This window comes from Antedon mediterranea, chromosome 9, assembly GCF_964355755.1.
Source record: "Antedon mediterranea chromosome 9, ecAntMedi1.1, whole genome shotgun sequence".
In the NCBI taxonomy this organism is placed as follows: Eukaryota; Metazoa; Echinodermata; class Crinoidea; order Comatulida; family Antedonidae; genus Antedon; species Antedon mediterranea.
In genome coordinates, this window is record NC_092678.1 from 22,054,305 (window position 1) to 22,071,025 (window position 16,721).

The window sequence follows — 16,721 nt, forward strand, 5'->3', positions numbered from 1 at the left end:
TGGTTTACTTTAACCTTTGACATTACAAAGCTAAGCCGCACAAGTACATAAACAAACCTATTTTAACAGGATTTGTGAACGATTTAAGTATGTGTATTAACATGCCAAAAAAAGTCCTTAAATAGTCATATAAATAGATCACATGACCTCAGTACCTACATCATTGATGATATTGATGTCTGAGGCTTAGTTATTTTCCCGGGTTATCGCTAACTTTGGTGGTGGGTAGAAACAAACTTACCTGGCTAAGATTATCATATTAATTCAATTTGTTAATCAATTCTGTTGTTTTTTTATTTTTGTAGGCAGTCGAAAAACAAATGAAAGTTTCATGTCGTTGTCATGGAGTCTCAGGATCATGCGCAATGAAAACATGTTGGAATAGTATGCCACATTTTCGAAAAGTTGGAGAATACTTGAAAAAACTGCACAAAAACGCCGTCGAGATTTTACCGCGCGGTAAGAAGCGACTTCGCCGAAAAGATACGGAAAAACGAAAAGTTCCGATTAAGTTCAACGAAATGGTCCACATTGCCGAGTCGCCGAACTACTGTTCGAGTGATCCGATACAAGGAATTAAAGGTACAACTGGCCGAGAGTGTAATAAAACATCCAATGGGGCTGATGGCTGCAACCTGCTTTGTTGTGGGAGAGGATACAACACACAAGAAGTCCGAATTGTTGAACGATGCGACTGTGTCTTTATTTGGTGTTGTGAAGTGAAATGCAAATCGTGCGAAACAGTTAAAGACGTTCACACTTGTAAATAAACACATATTGTATATTTGATGACGTCATCAGTAATGTAAACAAAAACGCAGGGAAATTTTTATTGTATAAAATTAATTATAATTTATTTATTGGGACTGTTAGACACGTGTTGAAAACCTTACCTTTTTATTGCGCGCCAAAACTCAAAAGCCAGCAGACTTATTGGACAATGCATTGTAGCATAACTAAAGTAGACCTAATATTTAAATAATTTTGTTTTTGAAATAGCGACTAAATCATGAATTTAAATTAATATCAATTAATATTTTGTCAATAATATGTGGTCCATTTATCAGAGTTATAGACCAGTGTAACACACGTGTCCGCAAGCTATAGAAATTTCCTATTTTATCAAATTATATAGTATTATTATCCATTTCACTGTGTCTATAGCTAATCTATGCAAATAGGGCCTATAATTTCAGTAAAGTACTCATTTTTTATAGGCGAAATATTTGTGTATATAAACATGTACATATTATAATATACTGTATTATCTATTTCAAGTTGCATCTGAAGCTTGGTTGCCATTGGATGCAACACGACGACGCGTAGGCGCAAAGCGAGTTGACCAATCACAAGCGACAGTTCCGATTATCCATCGCGCCGTGATTGGTCAAATTACCTGCGGTGCGCGTTACATCCTTGCGTTGTGTCCCAGTGGAAACCAACCTTTAACTGATGAAAACATTTGCAGCATTTACATTAGCTATACTCGTCAAAAGTGACGTGAAAATTGCGTCACGTGTTTTCGGACGAAGACCTGATATAGGCCTACTCATATTGTTATTTTAGTACTACAGTCTATCAGCATTTAGATTTATTTATGCAAACTTTGTTTTTGTAAAATAACACTTTCGAACTAAACATTTTGTGAATAAATACTTTTTGTAAAGACATTAAAATAATAGTCTGTTACTGTTATCAGTTTCTGCTGTAATTAATAGAGGGCGCGATGTTAAAAGTTGACGATGTGATACGCACGTACAGTACATGGAAATTTACATGCAGGTGTCATTATACTATAAACATTTAAATTTCTTACGAGATTAAAAACGATGGCCGTCCACTACTCTTCTTTTCGTTAATATTGATGGATTGATATTGCCGTACAATGCATCTTTAATTATATTTTGAAATTATAATAATTTAAATTTCTGTTGTTCTGTTAAAACACACACAAAGATATAAGACTACAATATGTTTCTATTTAACAATATATTTTAAAACAATACCACAATTTGTTGAAAATGAAATGAATTAAAAACTGCTTTGGATAAAATTTGCATAAATTAAAATAATTTATCTTACTGTAATTATACAAGCAAATTGTAAGGATTTTTTATAATTATAATATTAATCAACTTAAAATATGATAAATTTCTTTTTTCATGCTGGGTACATTTGTAACTAGAGATCATTACATCACGATTTTTTCAAACATGCAATATATGCGACACTTCTCTTTGAAAGCAATGTACGCCTGTTAAACTTTCCAAATATGGTACAGTAGTGATATGCCCAAATATGGTAGTGATATGCCCAAATATGATAGTGATATGACATCATCGTGTCCATATATGGGCACATTACATTTTTTTGTCACATCAAGTTTGATAGTGTAAATAGAGCTTTAGACCATATTAAAAAAAATCAACAATAGAAAATATGCTAATGCCAGACTTAAAGCTTGGTTCACACTAGAGACCTAACGCAAAGTCATAGACAATGCAAGTCAAGTGACCGAATAAAAGCGACAGATTCTTCGCTTCATTGCGTCCCTAGTGCGAACCAAACATAAGATCACAGCAGAACACAAATTATTTCTTGTGACGTCTTAAAAAGGTGAAAAATATCAAAACACAAAACATGCTGAATTTTGACTGTCAACAATGTTGTTACCTCTTTAATACACGCGCGTAACCATCCACTGACTAGGAGTATGCATTTCTCATAACCTGAAATATTTGACGCATTTCTGAAATGTCTAACTAAATCCCCATTCACACTACTGTCATTCTTGTTAAAAGTCATTATAAAGCACACCACTTATAGCAGGCTTAACATGCTAGTATCCACATACAGTACATAAACAGTTTGTTAAAATTCAAATTATTCATCCAATTTTGGGATCAAATCTCACAAAAACTTATCAAAATATTTTTTTTTAATCAAAAAGTTTTCGTGAAAATAATTATTTGAAATTATGTCTACCAGTTCTTCTAAATATATTGTGTGCGTTTTGCTGATATTGTTCTTAATGTTAAACCCATAACTTATATCGTACCGCTAATAGTCATCTCCACGACTAACAACCTCTTTACATGTGGGCCTCATCATTATCGTGTGTTCATACTGGGCTGTGTAGCTACCGCGAACATCACACAGTGGTGGATATGGTTGTATGATACCTAAAAAATAATGAAAATTTTACTGTGTGAACTAAGCATAAGATTTTTATATTGATAATGGCCGTGTCTGAGTTGTTTATCAAATCAAGGCAATCTTAACAACAGGATGCCAAGCACGTGGAGATCAATGGGGGTATCTGTGGCTGCGACACGATCAGTTCCACACCCCTGAACAGATAGACCGCTTGTTGCTGAGAATATGTACATAGTACAGTACTGTTGGTATTTGTCGCAGCCAGACATAAGATCAAAAGACTGTTACGAGTTCTTTTATTGGCAAGGCGAGCTCAGTGTCCTGTTGTTAGATTGCCTTGATCAAATTGCTAGTGCTAGGGAAAGCATTTTTTTCTTATAGCATTCGAATTACTTATTTTGCTAAATTGAGAATATGTATGACAAACACAAAATGTGTGGATACACTTTTTAAGACTTACCTGCATCTCCAAGACTCTTGAGCGCCATCAAGTACTTTGTTTCACCAAGCCTATCCAACCAACGACGACAGAATGCTAACGTACCAAAGTGTTTGTTAATGGTACCAAGCAACCCTTTTGCACGTGCCAATCTGTGAAAAACAACATTTTAAAACCTCACAAGATACGACAAAATTTACTCCTGTTTCAATTGCTATTCTGTCTCATACTACGGTGCAATTTCTTTTGGTTAAATAAAGACGAAAAATTTGGCATATTTTCCACAATGTAACGTGCCTGACATAACTATTGTTAACTATAAATGATGATTAAAAAAATATGGCCCTCTGAAATATCTGTTGACTTCATAAAAGCTTGACCAAACCAAGATTTTCTAAAGCTCTGTCTACACTATCAAACTAGTTTGACAAAAAAAGTGTGATGTGCCCAAATATGGTAGTAGTATGCTCAAATATGGTAGTGATATGACATCATCATGTCCATATATAGGCACACCACATAAAGTTTGATAATGTAGACAGAGCTTAAAGTCTCCAGATATATCACTTTTCCAAGTTTGGATTTCTAACTACCTGAGTGGAACGTGACCAACATCAAAGTTCTTCATGTAGTGAGACGTTTCCATGTCATCGTGAACCGATCCTTTCCCGGTACTTCCGAACGTCTCAATAGCAAAGAATTCATTCTCTTCCATTCGTGTTTGTTCTCCGCCTTTTACGATTGGTACCGTTTTTCCTGCGTGGATTCTGTACGGTCCTATCGAATGGCCGTTTAAATTCCTGATCGGTTTCACTTGGTATGTTTTACCATTGAGCTCTACTTCGTACGACTCCATTACCTCTTGAATCCGTTCTCCGATATCGCATAAACGGACATCTATACCAGCCTCCTGTGAGAATACATTTATAGAAAATGTTGTTATTGATAATAATTACAAAATATGAATATCCTTTTTTAATTAGTGAGATTATTAATTATTAATTTATAATTTAAAGTTTTGTCCTACTCTGATGTAATTATACTGAATCAATTAGTACATTGAGAAAAAGTCAATCTTGGGTGGATTTGAACCCATAACCTCCATATCACTAGCCTGGCAAATATGGTAGTGATATGCTTAATTATGTTGGTGATACGACATTATCATGTCCATATATGGGCACATCACATTGTTTTGTCACATAAAGTTTGATAGTGTAGACAAAGCTTAAGGTTTAAATGTACAGTGTTCTCCTCACCCTTATGCCTGTGTTGGTTGCATCTTTAACGGCTGCTAACAAATTATCATACTTTGGATTAAACGCTACAGTGAACGCACAATCTATTATCCTACCTGAAAATACAAAAACACAAACAACTTATTAATAATTCACATATCAACACATCGATAACAACTTATTTTCAGAAAAAAGGAAACGCCAATAAAACCTCCATTATTATTTAATTAATCTAGGTCACATTTTCGCTTCATCAACTTCACGATTTGCAAATTTCAACATCTTTTACCGATAAAAGATTCTAAGACAGTAATTACAAACAGGTTTAATAAGTGGGGCGTCACAGGTGTGTAACAAAGAGACAACAGGTGACTGTTTATGCAAATACATGATTGACTTCTAAAAAGTACAATTGCCGGAACCTATAATTGGATACATGTGTTATTTTACCACTACCGTATACTGGCTTTATTCTTAAAATTATATTATTAGTTACTTATGCTAATAATTCTCATAATATAATACAGAATCTTTAAGGTCATGATCTTTCAAACATTTCTGGAAGGAAATAAAAACACATTCTGAAAACAGTTCTAAACGTTGCAACTGATAAAATGCAGGCAAGATGAACACCATACATGAGTGAGTAAAGTGTCTGGGGGATTGACATAATATTTGAACAAAATTAGGGGTGGTACTATTCTCAAGTATTGAAGGATTATACTTCAACATGGGATTATATTAGGTCATATATGCTGATATTACTGAGTGACAATATACGAAAACAATGTCATAGCTAAAGCAGATTAATTTTTATGCATTTTCCATTTAGACAATGACAGGATAGGATTTGTGGTTTCTGCTACAGGCAAGGGTACAACTGGAAGGTAAAGTATATAATAGTTCATAAGACTAAGTTCAAAGGTCATGATTTCTGAATGCTCTGTACACTACAGTTATATGTTAAAAACTCTGTACAGTCTACACACCCAAAACCAGACTATTGTGGACTATGGTTCAAAATGTACCAGGTTGCAACTTGCTCTTAAAGTATGTCTACACTATCAAACTTCATGTAATGTGCCCATATATGGACATGATGATGTTATATCACTACCATATTTAGGCATACCACTACCCTATTTGGGCTCATCAAATAAAGTGTAGACAGAGCTTAAATCTTTATTCAAATATGTTCTATAATAATAAATATAATATATAATAATCTTTACAAACCATTTATATGAGTGCCGAAGTCAATCTTGCAAACGTCATCATACTTCAATACCGTGTTGTCACCATTATTCGGTGTATAGTGAGCAGCGCAATGGTTGATCGAACATCCCGTTGGAAATGCTAATCCGGCCTCCATTCCATTCTCATTGATTAATTTTCTTGAGGCTGTTTCTAAACGCTCACTATCAATTAAAACCAAAATTGTTCAGAATATTCTAATACAGTACTGTAATACAACAATTGAAAATAATGCTTGCCTTCCAATCCCAAGGTGCAGGGTTCAATCCTGACCTAGTGCCAGGGTTGTAACTCACAACTGTTATCAACTCCACTCCCGAAGCTTCAAATGAGACTTAGTTTATAAGCACGATAAATTATAAAATTCAATTTATTTATTTACCATATATCGATCATCTTTAGGCCCGGCTTGATGAATCCCTGGACATATTTCCTCACTTGCCGGTGGGCTTCAGCTGCTTGTCTCAGGTCATTATAGACATCTTCATTCATTCTCTCCATGGCTCTTTTCTCCTCAGCTGTAATTCGCCAAGCTGCAGTTCTCCTAATGAGGTTAAATATAAAGGATGGGTAAAAATACAGTCAGTCAGATAATAAAAACTGAGAAATACCTGCAGTCTTTCACCCATACTAACTTCAACTGAGCACTTATAACAATAGACATCTGTTTCACAGCAACCACCCGGTAAACTTCTCAGCGCTACTGTACTTTTCGCACCTAACTGGGAATACGACTTTACAGTCACTCACCATCACTGCCACGCAGCAAGTGAACATATTTAAATTGGGTAAGTCCGAGAGAGATTGAGATGCGAAATTGCAGTAGCACTAACTTCTCTAGCTACTGTGTACCTCCTCAAACATAGATTACAAAAGAAAAAAAATGTTTACCCATCAACTGCTGGGTGTTCAACCTCTTCTCCCTTTGGAAAATTCCCAGACGGAAAGAGCTCTGATATTGGGATGGTAGGTGGATCTGTTTGTTGTTTTTGTACAGGTTCTGCTACTACTACTACTCCTCCTCCTGCTCCCGTTTTCTTCTTTTTCTTTTTCTTCTTTTTTTTTGCAACCTCTGTATCTCCCCCTTCTTTTTCTCCATCTGGAACATTGCCATCATTTGGTTTATCATCTAAAGTTTGTTTTTCTAACTGCTCTGTTATGTCTTGTGACTCATCTTCTCCCCCACCTTGACTCTCCACAGGTTTATCTAAAAAAAACATTAATAATAATATACTAATGTATTGGTAGAACACAGCGGGTCATACCAAAAAATATAAATTAAATGAATGTAGGCCTAGTCCTAGTCTATTTTATTATTTATATTAATTATAAAATAGACTAGTAATTAGGTCATAGACATAGGTTTATATACATACAGGTATGCCCTGGCCATAGGCTAAAAACATAGAGATTTTATTATTTATATTATAAAATAGACTAGTAATTAGGTCATAGACATAGGTTTATAGACATAGGTTTATATACAGGTATGCCCTGGCCATAGGCTAAAAACATAGAGAATTCTTGCAATGCAGACATATGATTAAAATAGGCCTTAGAGCTAAGGCTAATCCGGCTAGGCCTACCTTTTTTCTTTTTCTTTTTTTTCTTTTTTTTCTTAACTTCTTCGTTTTCGACGACACCACCATTTGCAAGAATTTCGTTTTCATCAGCTTTTAAACTCTCTTCTAAGACAGTAACGTCTTCAGCTTGGTCAGCCATAACTTTAGAATTAGAATATAATATAATTTATTAGGAATTTTAACTTAAACTCTTTATTCTTCTAGGCCAGACCTACACCTTCCAGGGACCACATTTCGCACGAACTTCAGCAGGGACAGAATGCATGCACACACGCGAGCAGCAGTCGACACATTTTGAAGGCTGGAAAAATGTTTCAAAACTGCGTTCAAAACAACTTTTAATGAATAATGAAATGACTATTAAAAAGCATTTAAAAAAATTTTTTTCAATAATATTATATTTTTAATATTTTATGATTACAAATTTATATACAATTTAATATTTTCGTTTTATTAAATATTTTTATTTTTGTGTTTCTTCAAACCATTTTCTGTTAAAAACCCAGCAAGTAAATATTAAAGTATCACGTGCATTTTCTAGAAAAAAATAACAACACAAGTTTTTGATCACTTGCGCGGTAGCGGTGAACACAACTACAGTCGGAATTCCTTCAAACAAACAATAAATGAACATTTAATTATGTCAGACACATTATGGGTTTGTAAATATTATTTTCATTATTGTTTGCCATAAAATATATACCCAGTTTTATTCTTTTAATAGTAAATACCCGCCGTTAGAGTTAGGCCCAGCTAAAGTAGGCCCCCTTATTAGCTGCTAGTCTCGATCGAGTTCACAGATCCACTTTTGCCTGCATGTGACCGGGCATCCGCTGTATTGTTTGTCGGCCTAGCGTATTTTTTTTAATGCATTTTTAACGCTTTTAATAAATATTGCTTATATTAAATTTCAATTCGTCAGTTTTCTAAAATATGTTTATATATTCATTTAATTTTTAAGAAGATAATATTAATTTATTCATTACCTGGCTGGCCCCTACTATACTATAGTACTAGGCCTACTACTAGTTGCCTACATTGTTATTTTATATTTGCTTTTCATTTTTTATATAGATTTCAATTGGCATCGGTCTAGGCTCAACTGTCGTTCTTTTATTTTTCATAGTACTGTTTGTGTGGTGTTATCGGTATGTCAATATTTCATTTACTGTACACAAAATAACCTCTTAGTCTTATTATTTTGACTCATAAACTAAATTAAAATACTGTACATAATAATACATTAGAGCATTGTAAAATCCAGGGAATAATTACCAACTTCAACTTTAATAAAAAGTCACAAATCTAAAGATTTTAATTTAATATTTTTACATTAATAAATACTAATTGTATAAGTTTAAAAAAAATGTGGTATTGACCAATTTCTACATAAAACCATAGAGATATTATAGTTCACTATAATATCTCTATGATAAAACTAAAGCTATGTGTATACAGTCCATACTGTACGGTACTATCAATCTTTGTGTGACAAAAAAAAATGTGATGTCCTCGTATATGGGCACATCACACTTTTTAGTTTGATAATGTAGACAGAGTTTTAAACAGTAATGCTGTTAAAATAATCTATATAAAACTTTACATTTTAGGAGACGGAGTCGCTATGAATATACACCATTAAGAGGGGATGATGTTGCATTACCAACAAAATGGAAAAAGGAGAAAGAGGCAGAGGAGGACCAGAAAAGAGGTATATTTTTACCAGTATACACAAAAGTATTATTGTAGTTCAAATGCTTATGAGTTAAGCTCTGTCTACACTATCAAACTTTATGTGACAAAAAACATATTTGGGCACATCACACTTTTTTTGTCACATAAAGTTTGATAGTGTAGACAGAGCTTTAGCCACTGCAACTAACAAATGTGTATGATTAATCCCCACAGAAATGATAAAAAGTAAACAAAATGTGGTTGCTGCAGTAACTGCAGTATAATCATTTTGAATATTATTATATTTCAGAATCTGCACTTTTAAACTGCCAGTTTTTTCTTCGGGCAAATGTGGGAAAGTACTCCTACAGTGAATACTTAAAACAAATTGGTGAGTAAAGACAAATAACTTGTCCAAACTTACCCAATTTTAATATTATTTATTGATTTAGCAATAGTTACTAGTGTCTATTTTATGCCTAGCTTACCTGGATAAACTGGATAGCCTTTCTCCTCAAAGAGTGAGATATTACTCAAAAAGTTGAAATTCTTATTCAACACCCCTCTGCACAAATGGTATAGTCCACCGCGGTTGGTTTGTGTAATTCTGTATATTTACCATATATTACCATTGTATCAATAAACTTTTAAACATGTCTCATTTTTTAGGTAGTAGACTTGATCGACAATGGTTTATTGTTCGCCACGTACAAATGAGGAAGGACATGTTGCTAACAGTGACACCAAAGTCACCTGATTGTAAACTTCCCTTTGATTCGTCTTCTAATTCGCAAGGGTTGGCTGACTTACTACAAGCAATAAAGGTTTTTAAATTTCAAAGTTTTTATTTTAGTCAGCCAGATGATTTTTTTTGCAATATTGCTATGATCAAACAATTTTTGTAATATACTGTATTTTATGCATATATATTTTTTATTGTTATCTTTTAAGTATAAAAAATGTTGTAGAATTGAATTTATTTTCCTTTTTTAACTTGATTGCATTTATAATGTCTTGTTTATTATAAAAAAATTGAAAAATAACCCCACTTTTTGAAAGTATTAAAATGTCTATAACGCTACGAAAATCTGATAGAACAAAGAGCCTCATTTTGCAACGTTTGTTCTGCTTCAACGATAACACAATGAATTGTTCTTTTTAAAAGCCTGAGCTACCCTTTAACGTCTTTGAGGTTAACACAAGATCATGTTAATTTCTGGGCATTTTTGTAGTGTGTACCATCCCAACTAACAACACATTGATTGTCTTTTTAGCATACATAACACGATGAATTGTTCTTTTTAGCATCCATATATTTGGCCAGTCAGCGACCTTGTTTTACAGAAAGAGCAACAGATAGCTATTGTATTACAGCCTTTTAATAGCAAGGGCTCCCTCAAGGACCTTATTAGAAACGTAAGTAGTAAACATTATATAATACTCTATTCAACCTTTGACCTTTGAGCATCAAAAACAAGCTTTAAAACAATCAAATATTAAATTCACAGTAACAATTTTTTTTTTTACTTATTTAAAAAAAATATATTGTGCTGTTTTCAGACGCGTCCACAGTCAGCATGGTCGGCTAAAACTACAACACAAAATAAAGGACTTTCATTAAAACAAATTCGATTGTATGGACGTCAAATATTAGAGGTAATTTTCATTTATATAATAATCATCCACAGTTATCACATCATATTTAATAAACTTTTTAAAGAACTCAATTACATGCATATTTCTTCATAATTTATCTTTCAGGCTCTTATATACTTAAAAGAAAATAATTTTCCACCTCATAAACATTTACATTCTGGTAATGTAATATACAAGAGTGGTGTTTGTTATTTGTCCGGCCTTGACAACATGTTTCTTGGTTATTCTTCGTCGTTACAACACCTTCTATATCGTAAAATTCGCAATAATATTGAAGCTCTAGATGTTTTGTGTTTTGGTAAGTAATACATTTTTTTGGATTGGCTAATTTTTTTTACAATAATTCTTTAAATTCATAAAAGATACACAATGAAATACCAGGTCATAGTGCAATCCAGAATACCAGGTCATAGTGCAATCCAGAATACCAGGTCATAGTGCAATCCAGAATACCAGGTCATAGTGCAATCCAGAATACCAGGTCATAGTGCAATCCAGAATACCAGGTCATAGTGCAATCCAGAATACCAGGTCATAGTGCAATCCAGAATACCAGGTCATAGTGCAATCCAGAATACCAGGTCATAGTGCAATCCAGAATACCAGGTCATAGTGCAATCCAGAATACCAGGTCATAGTGCAATCCAGAATACCAGGTCATAGTGCAATCCAGAATACCAGGTCATAGTGCAATCCAGAATACCAGGTCATAGTGCAATCCAGAATACCAGGTCATAGTGCAATCCAGAATACCAGGTCATAGTGCAATCCAGAATACCAGGTCATAGTGCAATCCAGAATAGAATTAGAATGTCAACAATCCTTAAGCTCTGTCTACACTATCAAAATAGTTTGAAAAAAAAAAGTATGATGTGGCAAAATATGGTAGTGGCATGCCCAAATATGGTACTAATATGACATTATCATGTCCATATATGGGCACATCACATTTTTTTTTGTCACATAAAATTTGATAGTGTAGACAGAGCTTGATATAACATGCATGGCTATAGTATTGTGGAATACTGTATATTACAGGTTCCTGATGTTCGTATATTAGAGGGATGTACTTGTATTATCATGTCCATATATGGGCACATCACATAAATAAGGGTGTCACCTAAATAGTACAAAGTTAGAACTGCTATTGCTAATAGGTCACTAAATCTCTGTCTACACTATCAAACTAGTTTATAAAAAAAAGTTTGATGTGCCCAAATATGGTAGTGATATGCCCAAATATGGTAGTGATGTGCCCAAATATGGTACTGATATGACATTATCATGTCCATATATATGGGCACATCACATTTTTTTTGGTCACATAAAATTTGATAGTGTAGAATGAGCTTGATATAACATGCATGGCTATAGTATTGTGGAATACTGTATATTACAGGTTCTTGATGTTTGTATATTAGAGGGATGTACTCCCTACTGGAATACAAAACAATTTTTACTTTTGTAGGGCATCTACTTTTTGAGATGACGTGTGGTAGGGAATTAGACTCCGCACATCCAGACAGCGATGATTACGCTCAATGTAAACATCCAGAAGTAAAAGAGGTAATAATAATGATATTTTAGAAACACTTCCTCTATGTTTTTCCATCAAAAGTAAACAAACAAAATCAACAACATTTTTGGTTGAATTTGAAGGTAAAATGTGGAGTAATAAACTACTAAAGTTCATCGCAAATAGAGCGCGCGACGCATGATTGGAAGGGTTTGGGAGCAAACGTCATGACCTGTATGTACGTGATGGATTGTTTGTACGTACACGTCATGACGTTTGCTCTCAAACCTATACCATTATACACTGTGCCATGACGTTTCTCGCGAAATCAAGCTATTTGCGATAAACCTTAAATAAGTAGATGGTATTTTAAAGGGTTATCTTATTAAAATAAAAGTTGATAAAATGTTATACTAGTTAGTATTTAAATACCAACGTGTGCTTTATCTAAATGTTATCTAGACTTCTTTTAGCCTACCAATAAATATGTAGGTACCAGCACATATCCACTACCATATTCTAAAGGATTATTGTCAGTAGAATAATACCGTAAAATCTTCTAAAATTGTTTTTGTAATAGCTGTATAAACTAATGGTTTATTAATTCACAAGGATACATATTTCATATTTTACTATTAGTAATATTAATAATAATTTATTTGGAAGCTACACTTTTGAAACAGTGGCACACTTATTGAATGAAGTGTCCATTCTGATTTATAAATATCTATAATACAGTAATTGTATCTGTACCACTGTATAGTTGAATTAAACAAAATTAAACATATAATTATATCAAAAGTTGCGTTTGTTCTGAAATACTGTAATGTTGAACTTTACTAATTCATTTTTAAGGTTCTTGAGTTTATCTTCAACAAATCTAAAGAGTATCCTTCAATTGGAGAGGTCGCAGGTCACGACTTCTTCACATCGTGCAATCTGGTTGAATTGAAAACAAACCCACCACAACCAGTAAGTGTTTGAAACGTTTTGTATTAAACTATATTTTTTATTTATAGTGCAATTCTGGCATGCATGTATTTATAGCAAATCATTGGCACAGTACCATATTTCATTTATATTCATGTCCAACAACGATCTATTCTAGGCCCTCATCTTTTAGAAAATAGTTTTTTATTGTATAATATTATTGTTATTATATTTCAACATTTATGATATGTTTTTTTTTAATAGATAAAACTGTCTTCTGGAATGAAAAGCATAATGAAAGTAATCCATAAAAGCAAACTACCAAAGTAAGATATTTTTGTTTTCTGATTAAACAACTACTGTATATCCTCAGGTATAATCCCACTTCAGGTCTAATGCCACCCCCTACTATAGGTCTGATTTCATAAACGGGCATAATTCCGGGTATAGTCCCAGTATTGCCTTTTTACCTGGTTGTAGGACTCTTTCTAGCCAGTTCTGATGAGTTTTTACAAGAAATTCTTACCAATAATTTTTTTCCTGAACCAGACTATAAGGGTATTCTCCCACCCACCAAAGTCGGCCCAATTTTGTGTTTTTTTGAGGTGGGATTATACGGTATATATTGATTTTTATATTGTGTTTAAATATTTTGTATCTGTGGTTTTTAGAATTAGTACAGAAAATGGGGAGAAGAAGCAAGTGAATGGAGAAAGCAAACGCCTACAAAGAGAAGCAAGCAAAACGAATGTGAAAGAGTCAAATCAAAACAAGTGAGTCACTCACAACTCTCTCCCCCTCCCCAGATTTATACAGCGCACATATCCACTAAAATGCTCAAGGCGCTTGTGAAAAACCATGAAAACATATTAACCTTAAACCTAAATACAATTGATAAATTTGACAAAAACCAAAAAAAAATAAACAAGAACAATCGAACCCACATCACTGCTTCCGTTTACCAGCAATTTAAGGTGCATAGACCAGCCAGTACATAACTCACAGGTGTTCTCAGTGATGTGGGTATCTAGCTAAACAAATTGAATCTTAAAAATTTGAGTGAGTGAGTGGCCGAGCGGTTAAGACAGAGGAACCGTAATCACGTAGCCATAACATCGGCAGGGGTTCGAGGATCACTCACTCCATGGTTCTGGTGGTAGAACGAGTCTTCTCGGATAAGGACTAAACCGTAGGTCCAGTGTACACAACTTGCTCGTGTGCACTTTAAAGAACCTAGTACATCTTTCGAGACGAGTAGGGGGTTACCCCGGTGTATTAGTACATCACAGCCACTGATCACCAACTGGGCCCTCTGGGAGATCAGTCTTTGACTGAAGAGGTCTTCCAGTATAAAGATAAAACAAACAAACAAACAAACAAATTGCCAAAAGCAGCCGACTTTCTCCTCCCCTTTTTCTCTATTTCAAAATCCTTGATCCACCACTGGTTGCCAGCACACTATTATTAGTATAGTATTATACTATTGTAGATCAAAGAAGAAAGGAGACAGCGAAGGTAGAAAAAGGAAAACAAGTCGCACAACTACAGCCCCACAGATTCATGCTCCGCCACCACCACCTCCTCCTCCACCAGCACCACTAACAGCCCCTCCTCCTCCTCCAGCACCGCCAGTCAGTATTAAGCAGCCTTCAAGTGGGCCTAGAACTGCTCTACTGACTGACATCAGAAAAGGAATGAAATTAAAGAAGACCGACACGTTTGATAAAAGTTCTCCAAAAGTTTGATAGCAACAAAAAAAAAAACGTTTATCAAGAATGATCAATTGTATCGTTGTACTGAAAAATTGAACTGTATTTAACTTGAACAGTGGTCAATTATAATATTGTATTTGACAATGGTCAATGTTGTATTCAACAATGGTCAATTATAATACTGTATTCAGCAATGGTCAATGTTGTATTCAACAATGTTTAATTATAATATTTGATTTGACAATTGTCAATTTATTGAACAATGGTCAATTATAATACTGTATTCAACAATGGTCAATATTGTATTCAGCAATGGTCAATGCTGTATTCAACAATGGTCAATTATAATAGTGTATTGTATTCAACAATGGTCAATTTATTCAACAATGGTCAATTTATTCAACAATGGTCAATTTATTCAACAATGGTGCATTATAAATACTGTATTAAAAAATGGTCAATATTGTATCCAACAATGGTTAATTACAATATTTTATTCAACAATGGTCAATTATAATATTGGTTGATTTAGGATTTTTTAAAATGTTAATTATAATGTTATATTCTCCAATGGAAGCACCATCTTTATCTGGGATTTTACCATATCCACACGACTAGATGATTGACTGGGGGCACACTAAATGATACAGTGTTTATATTACATTTTAGCCAAGAATTATTGTAGATTTCTAAGTAACTTAACTCAATTCAAAAACAAAGTGTTATTTTAAGCAAAATTGTATTATTTAAAGTATGTAAATAAATTCATATTCATTCTGTTGATTTATAAATATTAATAATGAAAATGAATACCCAGTGTGCTGGACGGTGCCTCGTACATTCAATGCAATCTTAAATTATTCATGGACAATTTGTTTTAAATGTACAGTATTTTAACTGTATTATTTCTATGAAAAAAAAATTAAAATTATTTGTAATTGTTTAAAACATGTAACTATGTTGTATAAAACTTTATGTGATTAAATCATAGAATATATAATTGATGTAATATTTAAAGTGAATTTACTTTCACGATCTCAAATTTTAAAAGAATGGTTATAAAGGCGAGATTACTATTTGAGAAATAAAATTGTATTCGTAAAATTGTTATTTTCAATGTTTTATTATTGAACATGGTATTGTAATACAGAGTCAATATGTGCTCAACAATGTGTAATATTATATATGGCTTATTTTAATATGATTCGTCGAAATAACACCACCTGACCATAAATACGATGGTTGGTTGACATAGCATACAAAATATATATATTGTAACATGTTTTGATACCTCCCTATGGACATTATGCTGTCATATCACTAACATATTCGATTATATCCCTACCATATTTGGGCACATCACATTGATTTTGTTTCAAAGTAGTTTGATAGTGTGTAGACAGAGCTTTAGAGCATCCTAAATGTTATATTACACCTCCAAGCAGGCAATATTTGTATAATACTGACGTTTTCATTATATTCGGTTGAATGTTTGCATAAATGTATTTAATCTGTCTCAGTTCTGTTAAATTTTTTTTTTTTTTTTTAATTTGGTTCTTATGT

The 16,721-nt window shown here is 33.4% G+C and overlaps 3 protein-coding genes across 3 annotated transcripts in view; 2 read left to right on the forward strand and 1 right to left on the reverse strand.

Annotated features, from left to right (window-relative positions):
- The window catches only part of LOC140059450 (protein Wnt-16-like), a 28,077-nt gene extending 26,374 nt beyond the window's left edge, over positions 1-1,703 (forward strand). Inside the window, exon 4 of the mRNA XM_072105380.1 lies at positions 306-1,703. Within this exon, the coding sequence (XP_071961481.1) occupies positions 306-770 (465 nt within the window). The 3' untranslated portion in view covers positions 771-1,703. The remainder of the gene's footprint in view (positions 1-305) is intronic.
- Positions 1,704-2,003: 300 nt separating this feature from the next.
- LOC140059449 (uncharacterized) lies at positions 2,004-7,940 on the reverse strand. Its single transcript, XM_072105379.1, has 8 exons — positions 7,674-7,940; positions 6,979-7,294; positions 6,470-6,631; positions 6,070-6,251; positions 4,855-4,949; positions 4,189-4,505; positions 3,617-3,747; positions 2,004-3,182 (listed from the first exon to the last, which is right to left on the reverse strand). Exons 1-8 carry the CDS (start codon positions 7,807-7,809, stop codon positions 3,061-3,063), a joined length of 1,461 nt encoding a protein of 486 aa, XP_071961480.1. The 5' UTR covers positions 7,810-7,940; the 3' UTR covers positions 2,004-3,060.
- Positions 7,941-8,246: 306 nt separating this feature from the next.
- On the forward strand, positions 8,247-15,533 carry LOC140058603 (slowpoke-binding protein-like). The gene is made up of 13 exons (XM_072104283.1): positions 8,247-8,328; positions 8,745-8,818; positions 9,281-9,381; positions 9,655-9,735; positions 10,014-10,168; positions 10,650-10,760; positions 10,905-11,000; positions 11,106-11,298; positions 12,469-12,566; positions 13,372-13,488; positions 13,711-13,772; positions 14,118-14,219; positions 14,936-15,533. The coding sequence occupies exons 1-13, from the start codon at positions 8,311-8,313 to the stop codon at positions 15,189-15,191; spliced, it is 1,464 nt and encodes a 487-aa protein (XP_071960384.1). The 5' UTR covers positions 8,247-8,310; the 3' UTR covers positions 15,192-15,533.
- The last annotated feature ends 1,188 nt before the right edge of the window (positions 15,534-16,721 follow it).

Bases quoted from the DNA above. Each gene is read 5' to 3' on its own strand.
- LOC140059449 (XM_072105379.1), bottom strand. From the start codon at position 7,809: ATGGCTGACCAAGCTGAAGACGTTACTGTCTTAGAAGAGAGTTTAAAA. The intron at 6,632-6,978 runs GTAAACATTTTT...TAACCTCATTAG, and splicing joins GAACACCCAGCAGTTGATGG to GAGAACTGCAGCTTGGCGAA. The intron at 4,506-4,854 runs GTGAGGAGAACA...GTATTCTCACAG, and splicing joins CAACCAACACAGGCATAAGG to GAGGCTGGTATAGATGTCCG.
- LOC140058603 (XM_072104283.1), top strand. The intron at 9,382-9,654 runs GTATATTTTTAC...ATTATATTTCAG, and splicing joins AGAGGAGGACCAGAAAAGAG to AATCTGCACTTTTAAACTGC. The intron at 14,220-14,935 runs GTGAGTCACTCA...ATACTATTGTAG, and splicing joins AAAGAGTCAAATCAAAACAA to ATCAAAGAAGAAAGGAGACA.